The sequence below is a fragment of the Coenobita brevimanus genome, chromosome 64 (assembly GCF_032717465.1).
Source record: "Coenobita brevimanus isolate Jiangsu-jjx chromosome 64, ASM3271746v2, whole genome shotgun sequence".
Taxonomy (NCBI): domain Eukaryota; kingdom Metazoa; phylum Arthropoda; class Malacostraca; order Decapoda; family Coenobitidae; genus Coenobita; species Coenobita brevimanus.
The window spans coordinates 14,444,777-14,457,049 of record NC_137017.1 but is presented as its reverse complement, the minus strand read 5'-3'; the positions used below and the strand labels follow the sequence as shown (position 1 = coordinate 14,457,049).

Genomic DNA, 12,273 nt, shown 5'->3' with positions numbered 1-12,273 from the left:
CCACTGTGTACATTGCACATCCACACTGTGCAGTCCCCTTTTATCTAAGACACCCGTCGTATATATTTCAATCTCCCCAATGCAAAGAAAGTAATATTAGCACAGATTAGGATCTGCACAGATAACCCTGAGTTAATGGTCACTACTCTTACTTTTGACCTGTGATGGGCTGTGGATCACTGAGGGTCCCTGTTAGTCAAGTGACCACCATCGGGATTTTTTTAATGTACCAGGGGTCACTGCTTCAGGAGGAAACCTGTGTACTTGTCCCACATAGGAGAGTTCCTTGTCTCAGTGGAGTGAACGGAGCTAGGGCCTGATTGACTGCTGCCTACCTCAAAAGCACCAGGGAAGGCTGCTGCACCACCCCTAAACATCCACACTGTGCAGTGTGTAGTTTCCACGTTATGTCCACAGACTTCCCATAAACTCAATGTACCGATATATAATATCATGCCGTACCTATTAGTTGATTTGATTACTTTCTCTTTCAGGTTACTCAGTCGGGTAGCTTATAGACAAAGTATTATAGAATGTGGCTTTTCGTTTCCAGTTTTTCCTATGAAATTACCATGTCAGTTTTTCCATGCTGCATGGTGTTTTTTCACACTTTTTCCTGGAGGGTTTGGTGGTGGGGGGAGCCTTCTTGCTTTACTATCCTTATCCTTCAGCATGTAGAGTTAGATCTTGTAGTCATAGTTTTCTCTGTAACAAGCAGCCTTGAAAGGACCATAAAGTCTGTTGCTGTTTGCTTTCCTATGTAATCCTCCTCCTCCTCCTCCTTCTTCTTCTTCTTCTTCTTCTTCCTCTTAAGTATATTTCTATCTTAAGAGCTTTTCTTACCTGTAAATAGCAGCAGGCCTAAAGAAATGGCCTCTACCATGCATGTACTGTATAATGTGAAAAATAATTAATTAGATGGAAATGGAGTTTCACTCTCATCTTAACCCACCCCATCCTGACGTTTTTGGACCCTTTTTTTTTTTTTTTTTTTTTTTTTTTTTTTTTTTTCAAACATCCGCTTTTGGTGAGAAACATCAAAAATTCTTAGAGAAATCGCTTACCTGAGGTTTAAAATACCGGATTTAGGTACGAGTACTTCCTTACCTGACTGGGTTTTCTAACAGGCTGGCACCAAAGAAAACGAATTCTATGGGAGGATAACTATTTTATCCACTCATAAACGGTATTAGTGGTAGGTGGTGGCGACTATCATCCACTCACTTGATGTAGTGCTGCCTACTTCTTCCTTAGCCTTTATCATTCGTTTTCTGTGCCTGCCCTCCTCTCTTCCTATTTCTCCCATCTTTTCTGTCACTACTTATTGCTTTTCTTTCTGTTACAGGTGGCTTTACATTGAGTGACAAGCCAAATGGTTTCCTGTAAGCCAAAAAACCATTTACAACGCTGGGTGGTAACCATATAACCAAACCATTCATGCTCCCTACGTGTCAAGTGGGTTGGTGGAGGGTTAGTGCCCCTCCCTGTAAAACAAATAACTCAGAGTCAAATGGCCACCCCGTACAGGATTGTGGCGTCTGGCAATAGATAGATAGATAGATAGATAAACAGTATTTATTTATTTACTTGGTACGAATTTATATGTAGTACAAGAGTATATTGGCTTTCAAACAGTAATATAGGCATTATAAGCATTGTTTCACACACTGGCTCATCACCATTCATGACCTTTTTTTTCCCACATTATCTGATCATCATTTCTGACTGTTTCTTCCTCTAATGCTATGTAAACTTTGTCCTCCACATTGTCATCGATTGGGGAATCACTCTGGCCCTGAATGTCTTTATTGGCCAGGTCACTGGTAACAGGTGAATTGCCGAGACAATGGCGTGCAGGGGGGGGGGGAGGTTATACGGTGTAAGGCATTGTTCCTGCTTGGCATCTTGTAGAGGAATAGAGGAAGGTGTCCCGTGTATACGTGCCAAAAATCATTCGCGAAATCACTCGCGAAAATTGAAAATTGTGCAAATTAGGGACTTTGCAATGTTGCTGCGTTAATTCACGTTTCCGGGACAGCACGGGTTAAATGTCAGGACCAACTTGTCCAGCCCCGGGCTTCTATGCTCCTCATGGGTTGACACAGAATTGGATGATGGGTGGATGGGTGGAAATGGAGTTACTGTAATGGTGGAATAGAGAGGTATAGCAAAGGCAAGGAATGTTGGTTTGGGTGGAAGGGTTATACAAAAGCATGAAATGAGCAGTGAAGCAGTGACTGTGACAAACAGGAAATAATGAGATAAATACTTAGTGATGGAGACCACCATCAAGCAAATGGACAGTTTAGGAGAGAGCTAGGAAAATGGAACAGTAAACAGTCAGAAAATGTGTAAAACAGAACTGGATGAAAGTGCTGTAGAGGTGTAATGATTTCTGGGAAAAGAGGTAAGACTTGTCTAGCTGACTGTGATAGAAGAAGAAATATTATACCAAGAAACTCCCTACGTGTCAAGTGGGGTTGGTGGAGGATTAGTGCCCCTCTCTGTAAAACAACTCTAAGCCCTTGGCCACCCCGTTTGGGATACATGGTGTCTGGCAGTGAATGAATGAATGAACTTAAGAAATTATTGCATACTGCTTGAAGGGAAAGGTAATGATGAATGTAACTTCCCAGAGGAGTATACTTGCTAATCTAATCTGGAAGTTTATTAGTAATAACTGAGACATGGAAGATGGCAGTGATTTAGGGAGAGGAAAGACTACACTCAGATATACAGGAACTGCATGAACAGCTGTGAGAATACACTCATCTGATAACCTTTATTTTCCAACATGGTCTGCTGGTCATGACTGCACGATAGGTGTGGAAAGAAATTGCTGAAAAAATAGGAGGAGTGTTACTCCATCTCTCGTTTGTTGGTGCAGCAATGGATGTCACCATTCGACCACCTTTATACAGAAGGAAAGCATCCTGCATGCTAAAAACAGTTCTGTAATAACTCCGTATTTACATCTTTCAATATAAATTTAGGAACTTTGGATGTACTGCTACATGAGTAAAGGTGTACATAACCAGCATATACTGCTGTGCTGCTCCTGACTGGATTGGCAGGAAACATACGAAAGCCTGTAAAGTATCCAATAATACATTAACATTACAAGAAGGCTAAACTCTAAACTCATGCTCATCCCATACAGTATAAGGTACTGTATCTTGCACTTAAATGCATCCTCTTTGTGTGTTCCACCGCCAATTTTTACCAGTTCTAACATATATAGACTTTACATATTTCTTATGTAAAAATAACCGCATAGAATGGGTTATGATGTGTCTGGTTTGTTAAGCAGAAGAATCATTCAAAATTTGTGCGGTTAGCACTTATGTAGCATATTCTCACCCAATCTAGTGACTGTCATGTCATTCAAATGCCTGACTTGAATTTTGCCAAGGCCGACAGTGTAGAGTCTTTATAATAAGGATGATTGACACTCAGAAGCATCTGACTATTGAATATTGCCATTCAGTTGCTTGAACTCTTGGTTTTTATAGTCTGGCCCTTACATATTTTATTCTTGCTATCACCAGATGATATTATTCAGCTGGGGGAGAATCTTCCTTGGCAGAGTTAAAAATCTTGATTAACTCATCTTTAGGCTATATTTTTTTATTTTGGTAATTCTGCATCATCATCATCATCATCATCATCATTCATCATCATCCGGACCTCCTTTCCCACCCTGGGGCAGGGTGAGGAGTACCAGTGTCCAGACAGCCAAAGTTTGCCCAGTTCAGTGGGCCATGCTTCCTTTCATTCATCATTCAAGCTCTCAAAATCTTGGCTTTCTCTGATAGGGGCGGGGGGGGGGGGGGAGATTCACCAGGTTCTGTGGCTTCACATACACCAATCTGAAAAAGCCAGTCTGAACACTGTCACGTAAAAAAGGGGTACCAAATCCCTGGTCATGCACTTCAAATAAATCCATCCAACCAGCTCAATATCTTGTCAGTCTCTCAGCCTCACCAACATCCATACCTCTCTTCCTTTCACAGTTATTCACCATATCCCTCCACCATCTTCTTAACCTGCCTTGCCTCCCTCCTCCTTCAAAATCACATTCTTTTGTAATCCATTTTCTTCACATGACCATACCATTCTCTTCAATTGTGGTGTCCACAGATTTCTTCCCTTCACATCTTTCATGAATCACATTATTCTGTATCCTGTCCACTCTCTGTACTTTACTTACATTCCTCAGCAGTCCTACCTCCACTGCTCATACTCTTGACTTTCCATATTCATGCCACACCATAGTTTTACATCCGTATATTAAAATTGTCACTAACACTCCTTCATGTAAGTCTCACGCAGCTGCAACACTCAAACCTCTGTTTCCTATGAAGGCCTTCATAGCAGCAGCTACTTTCCTATCATGTGACACTCTACCTTCCATTTCTTTTGCACATTTTCCTCTCTTTTCTATCACTGTATGCAGGTCTTTCTCCATTCACTGTAACATTTCATTGAGAGTAACCTTCTCCCTCAATAACCATCACTTTACTCTTTTCTGCATTGACTTTCAAGGCATTACTCTCACAGACATCTACAAAACTCTGCACTAGTCTACCAAACTCTTGTCTGGTATTTGCAAGTAGCACTGCATCATCAGCATACAGCAAAATTTGACCTATTCCATCCGTCACCTTTCATTACCAACACCATCCCTCTCTCCATTATTCGTGTTTTTACTTCTCTTATCACTCCATCCAAATATATATTGAACAACCATGGGGACATTGCACAGCCTTGTCACATGCCTACATTGATTGTGAATCATACACTTAGATGCCCATTTACACTTACACATGCCTCACAACCATCATAAAAACTTGACAGCACCTAGCAGTTTACTATCTACACCATACATGCGCAAAATCTTCCACAGTCCTTCTCTGTCTACTTTGTCGTATGCTTTTTCCAGATCCATAAATTCCATAAACACCTTATTGTCCCTCTTACATGCGTTCTCCACTGTCTATCTCACTGCAGATATTTGATCCTCACATCATCTGCCACTCGTAAAGCCACCCTGTTCATCACATACTGGGACAAGGGATATCTCTTTTACTTTCTCAATAATAATTCTTCCATATTCTCTCCTTACAACACTCAATATTCTTATGCCACAATAATTTTTGCACTCACTTTGCTGGCCTTTATTTTTGTACAGGGGTAAAATCTCTGCCTTTTTCCACTCAACTGACTTGGTTTCATTCATCCATGCCCTCCTCTGTATCTCCTACAAGCACTTCTTTCTGCTCTCCATTACACTTCATCATCTTTGCATACACCTCACCAACCCCAGCCGCTTTCCCATTTTTCAACCGCTTCACAGCATTCTTCACCTGTGTGAGTGTCACATTTCTTGGCAATGCATTCCTTCTCCGTACACCCCCAAGACCAATCATGTTAACAGTTCCTTTGCACTCTCCATTCTCATTCATCACACTTTCAAAATGTTCTTACCATCTGGTCCTTACTTCATCCCTTTACAAAATTCAGCTTAGAGTGAACACTGTCAAACAGGTAAAATTACAAGGTCGATAAACCATTTATCGAATGAGTTCTGTCATTCATATTTTGTTGTAGGTAACACCATATGATTTTACTAAACCTGGAGAGAACCACTTAATGTAGCAGTACTCTGTTTTAGGGTAGCTGTACATTGAGTGACAAGCCAAATGATTTCCTGTAAACCAGGAAACCTTATAACCAACTAACATGTGTTCCCTGCGTGCCAACAAATGGGTTGGTGGAGGGTTGATGCCCCTCTGTGTAAAACAACTATAGTACTGGAACTATAGTACTGGTAGCCAAAAATAAAACAAAAAGCCTCGGACCAAGAGTGACCAACAGCTGATGACTAAGGACTGAACAAAGGACAGAACAAAGGACATGGTACGGATTGTGACATGGAATGTAAGGGGTGCAAATGATGAGATGAAGGAGAGAGAGAGATTGTCCAGGTGCTTGAGGGGCAAAAGTGGATGTATGTAGATTAACTGAGACTAAATGGAGAGGTGATAGTTTAAGAAAATGGGAGTATGGATTGGGTATATGAACGGAAGTAGGTGACAATGAGAGGGAAAAAGAGCGAGTATGTATTGTTATTTGCAAGAAATGCGAGGAGAACATAAGAGAGAATGGATCAGTTGGCTCAAGGATTGTGTGGGTAACATTGAAAGTAGGATTACAATTGTGGGCGTTTGTGTGTGTGTGTATGCACCCGTGCAAGATAGAGCAAGTAGGGTGAAAGAAGAGTTCTGGGCAAATATGGAAGCATGCATGGAAAAGTTTGTAATGAATGACAATGTTTTTGATCATAGATGTAAATGGAAAGTAGGGAATGTGAAGGTGGATGTAGTTGGCGAGTGGCGTATGCCTACAGAAGTGGATGAGAATGGCAGTGCTCTAGTGGATATTTGTGCAGGGAGGGGGTTGGTGATAGCCAATACCCGCATTAAGTACAAAATGATTCATGGGTGCATGTGGCGAGTTATGAGAAGGATGGGTGGTGAAATGAATGAACAGTAGGCAATAATTGATTGTGCGTGTGTGGATGACAGAATGAGAAGGTATATAATGGATGCAAGAGCATACAGAGGTTGGGGGAGTGGACTTTCTGACCACTACTTGGTGGTGGTGAAAGTCAAGGTTCAAATGCAGTGAATGAATAGGAGGGAAGGACAGGGGGAAGTAGTCCATACAAGGAGGGTAGAAAGGCTGCAAGAGGATGGAAAAAAAGGAAGAATGTAAGAGAGAAGTGGAGGAGCTATTGGGTAAATATGTTATGGAGCAGATGGGGGGAGGTGGAAGGTTTGTGCAAGATTTTCACAAAATAAATATTTGCAGCATATGAGGTGGTATGGGGGGTGAAGAGAAGACAAAAGAGGGTGCAAGGAACAGCATGGTGGAATGAAGAGGTGAGACAAGCTGTGGCACAAAAGAAGAAAGCATATAGTGAGTGGATGGGAATCAGGGGCATGGAGGATTTTGGGACAGAAGGGAGGCTTATATGTAGAAAGGAAGAGAGAGATGACAAGATTAGTAAGAGAGAGGAAGAAGATAGTGGATGAGGAATTTGAAAGAAGTTTGAGTGTACAGCGGATCTTCTGGAAAGAGGTAAAGAGAGTTAGATAGGGCGATAAAGAAGTTAGTCAGAGAGTGAAGGATAAAAATGGCAGATTGTTTCTCCTGACATTGAGAGGGTTCTTCCTCCATGCTAAGGGATCTTTGTATGCAACATGTGTTGGGAGTGTAATGCTGTATGGTAGTGAGACTTGGGCAGTAAAGGAATAGGACATTTGCAGGCTCAGACATACAGAAATGGCAATGATTTGGTAGATGTGCAGTGTGTCCCTGAGTGTGAGGCCTGAGGGGGCACGGTTTACGATGGAAGAGTTGAGAGGTAGGATGGAACTATAGTGTACTGGTGCTGTGATGAGGAGGGGTAGATTAAGATGGTTTGGGCATCTGGAGAGGATGGGGGATGATAACTGGGTGCGGAAAGTTGGTCTTAATGTTAGGGGTAGGGTAGCAAGAGGTAGACCGAAAAGACCTGGGACTAGGTCATTGAGTATAGACCTCAGAGATAAGGAACTAAATAGGGAAGCTGCTAGAGATCAAGTACCATGGAGAGCTGCCTTTGCGTGACTGGGGCTGATGCATGCAAGCTTGTTGGAACCTTCAAAAGTGAAACGAAACGAAGCAGTGGATAATGGAGAAGGGAGAAAAAGCGCGCAGATGGAGAGAGCTCTCTGAGGAACTGTTAAACCCGGAGAATGAAATTAATGCGAGTGTAAGTGGTTGGGGAATGGCTGGGAGAAGGAGGGAAGTAAGAAGAAAAAGGTCAATAGAATGGAAGTAGTGGAAGCAGTGAAGAAAGTCAAAATGCCAGGAATTGATGGAGTGTGTGGTGAAATGATGAAGCATGGGAGAGAGATGGTAGTAGAATGGATATGGAAGATGTGCAGATTGGCCTGCAAGGAAGGTAGAGTCCCGGAGGATTTGAAGGCAGGTATAATTATTCCCCTGTACCAAGGAAAAGGTTTAAAAAAAATTGTATGGTTATCATAGTGTAATAGGAAGAGTTTATGGTAGGATACTTATTGACAGGGTTAGGGAAAGAACGGAGGAATTAGTTGGAAAAGAACAGAGAGGTTTTAGGAAGGGAAGATGTGTAGATCAGATATTCATTTTTAGGTCTTTAGTGGAAAAGTTTCTTGAGAAGGGAAAGAAGTTTTGTGCGGCCTTCATGGATTTGGAGAAAACATATGACAGGGTGGATAGACAAGGAGTGGGGAAAATATTAAGATTATATGGTGTAAATGGGAAGTTGTTGAATGCTATGATGAGTACAAGGTGCTACCCAAAAGTTCCAGCAGTTTGAATATTGTAGGAAAATAAGTTACCTTACCTCCTAGTTCTCACTGTCGCTTTCGAAGTAGTCCCCTTGGGCATGTATACAGTGGTCCCAGTGTTTTTTCCATGAGTCCATGCATCCCTGGAAGGCTTCATGCATGATGGTCATGAGCACCTCCTCCAATTCTGTCTGGATCTCCTCAGTCGAGTCAAATCAACACCCTTTCAGTCATAATTTCAGCTTGGGAAACAGGAAAAAGTCGCAGGGAGCAAGGTCAGGCAAATAGGGTGGGTGGGGAATGACTAACATGTTAGTGGAAGCCAGGAACTGCCGGACGACAATTGATGTGTGGGTGGGGGCATTGTCATGATGCAGGATCCAGTCCTTGTTCTTCCACTGTTCTGGACGTTTGCAGTGGATATTCTCCCTCAGAAGCTGCAGAACTTCACAGTAAAACTTTCCACTGACAGATTGACCGTGTGGGATGAATTCCTTGTGAACAATCCCTTGGATATCAAAGAAAACGCTCAACATCGACTTGACATTGCATGAACTTGACGCGTTTTTTTTGGCCTCGGTGAATTGGGAGACTTCAATTGCGATGACTTCTGCTTTGTCTCCAGGTCATAACCATAAACCCATGATTCATCACCAGTTATGACCTTGGAGATGAAGGTGGCGTCATCTCTGACCTGGTTCCTGAGCTCCCTGCAAACTGCAACGCGATGTGCCTTCTTCTCGTCAGTCTTGGCACAAATTTTGCAGAGATGTGTCTCATGTCCATCACGTCCGACAAAATGCATTGCACACTCCCATATGACAGTACAACGATGTCACAAACATCATTAATAGTTCGTTTATGATCTGCAAGGACAGCCTGATGAACATTTCCGACATTTTCTGGTGTTGTTGCCGTTGACAGTCGTCCAGAATGGTCATTGTCTTCGATGGACATTCACCCTTCCTTGAACCTCTTGTACCAGAAAAATGTTCTGCTTTGAGACATGGCATTGTCACCAAAGGCTTGCTGAAGCAACCGGTGAGTTTCTGCAGCCGTCTTGTTGATCTTGCAGCAGAACTTGATGCAGGTTCTTTGTTCTGTGAGGTCTGCCATTGCAAAACCACCAAACCACCTACACACCACATTACAGTAGTAAGCATAGCTCAACAGCATGGCCGCTCACAGACACGGCTGGGGCCACACTGATGCACAAGGGGTGCTGCTGACTCCTCCTAGTAGCAGAAGGCAAAACTGCAAATAGTTGGCTCCCTATGTTCAGTTTACTGGAACTTCTGGGTAGCACCTCGTATGTATGAGGGTGCTAAGGTAGTGCGTGTGGATAGGGAACTGAGTGAATTTTTACATCTGAATATTTGATTGAAACAAGGATGTGTCACGTCACCATGGTTGTTCAATCTGTATATGGATGGGGTTATAAAAGAGATACGAGGTAGGGTAGTGTATGTTGAAGCAGTCCTAATGAGAGAGGGCAGCATTTGGAAACTTCTTGTATTGTTGTTTGCAGATTATACTGTATTGTTAAGTGAAGATGAAGGGGAACTGCAAGGCATGGTGAATGAGTTTGGAAGAGTTTGGAAGAAACAGAATCGAAAGGTGAATGAGTAAAGTTATGGTCTTCAAGAGAAATGAAGTCGCTGAATGTACAGTGAGGTTGGATGATGAGTAAATGGAAAATGTGAGTGCATTTAAGTACTTGGATAGTGTATTGAGTAAGGATGTAATTTTGGGGGGTGAAGTGTTTGAAAGGGTACAACAAGGAAGAAAGGTTGCTGGTTCTTTGAAAGCTGCAATAAGAAATAGAGAAATGAGCATGGAAATAAAAAAGTTGCTGCATGATAGTATTTTGATACCATCTCTAATGTATGGAAGTGAAGCTTGGACCTTGTTGGAAAGACACAAATCAAGAGTGAGAGCAGTGGAAATTATTTATATGAGAGGAGCATGTGGAGTTACATGGAGAGACAGACAACTGAGGAAATGAAGGAGTGTTGTGGTGTGGATGTGATCGAAAATGTTAGGAGAGATATATACATTGAAGTGGTTTGGTCATGTTGAGAGGATGGAGAGTGAGAGACTAACAAGGAGAGTGTATGTGAGTGAGATGAAGGGGGGAGAGGGAGGGTGAGGCCGAGGATAAGATGGAGGGATGGAGTGGAGAGGTATATGAGAGAGAGGGGTATGAGCTAGGAGCAAGGCAGTGAAATGGCAGGGGACAGGGCAACATGGTGGCGAGTTGTTTGTAGCCACGCCTTACAGGATTAAGGCATCTGGCAATAGATAGATAAATAGAACCCTGGTCAAAAAAGGGTTGATGGGTCATTTAGCAATGCCAATATGTCTGGTTGAACTGACCTATTAATGACAAGTAAGCAGTATCCCCAGTGGGACCATGTCATGCAGTGAACCAATGCTCCCTTGTGACAGTGTCTTACTACAGCAGGGCATGGGGAAGAGTGTGGAGGTTTGGTTCCTGGATGGATGCCACATTTGCATCTCCAACCAGTTAAGATGGGCACCATAGTAGGCCCCATTTCATCCTATTGTTTTAAATGGTTTTCTGGTTTACAGGAAACTGTTAAGATTATTTCTCAGTGTGATTCACCTGAAGTGGAAAGAAGGGTAATAAAAGAGACAGGAAAGATTGGCGAAACAGAATATGAAGGATAAAAGTGATGGAAGACGTTGGCAGCTTTACATCAAGTGAGTGGATGATGGTCACTACCACCTATCACCAGGGTTAATGAGTACACACCCGTTTCAAAACTTCAAAAATACAGTTAGAACACCAATGAGTTTATTTTGGTTACCACCAGATAATATATATTAGATGAGGTCAGGGTCCTACCTGTTGAGGATTAATGAACAAATCACTAAGGTAATGAACACGGTCCTCGGCAAACTTGGAATATTTTCCGGTAGGTTGGAAAGGTGTGCAGAAAGGAAAGAACATTGATAACTCTTGCTTTATAGAGTAGGACAGTAGAGGGATGAGGGTGTGCAGCTAGGTGCTTGTTACATAGCACTTAAGTGGGAGAAAGATGCAAGCAGAAAGATCAGAAGTGTAGCTACCATTGAGATAATGGTAAAAGAAAGAAAGAAAGGAAGCCATTATGGCACCAGAGAGAGAGAAAGAGAGAGAGAGAGAGAGGTGTCTGTTATTGTTTTCTGGTTAATACTGCACTGTTGTGAAAAGAATTTCTCATTTTTTTTTTCAGGGAAGTGCACGAATGAGGAGTCTCGGAAGCATCGTGCAACAAGAACTGAACGATCAACCAGCAGAGAAAGTAAGTTGTGCATAGCATATATTCAGCTGTTTCCATTGATTTGCCTATTTTGAGGAAGAATTTTTAGCCTATTGTCTTTTCATGTTTCGGGAGCAGAACCAAATACAGGTATGCCATGTGGCAAAATGGAATCATCATCATCGTCATCCAAACCACTTTTCCTACCCAAGGATGTGGTGAGGTAGGATCCAGAGAGCTCTCCCCCCCTTCCCCCAGTTGAATGGCCCACGCCACACTCCCATTCATTCACCAATCAAGCCCTAAGAATCCTGACTCCACCTGACAGACTTAAACATCCACACTTCTCATCTAGTCAGTCCAGTAACGATCTTTTCACTAAGATAGAACAGGAGTGCCTTGCCCTTGTCACATACTCCTTCATTCATAATTCTTCTAACTTGCTTAACTCCCTAAAAGCAGGTGTCTGTATGTTGTGACAGACGCTGAGGACAGGCATAACCGGCCAATTGTAAACAAACTTTTAAAGCTTTGTAAAAACATAATGAGTAATGCTGGAGTAAAAATTGAGGTACCATTGGAAAGCACATACCTTCAGGCCTCCTCAGCATTACAGACTACGTGAT

At 42.4% G+C, this 12,273-nt stretch overlaps 1 protein-coding gene across 1 annotated transcript in view; it reads left to right on the top strand.

Moving 5' to 3' along the window:
* Window positions 1–12,273, top strand: part of LOC145404649 (uncharacterized) — a 392,001-nt gene that overhangs the window by 292,754 nt on the left and 86,974 nt on the right. The window contains exon 11 of the mRNA XM_080276173.1: window positions 11,621–11,689. Coding sequence (XP_080132299.1) covers window positions 11,621–11,689 — 69 coding nt within the window. The remainder of the gene's footprint in view (window positions 1–11,620; window positions 11,690–12,273) is intronic.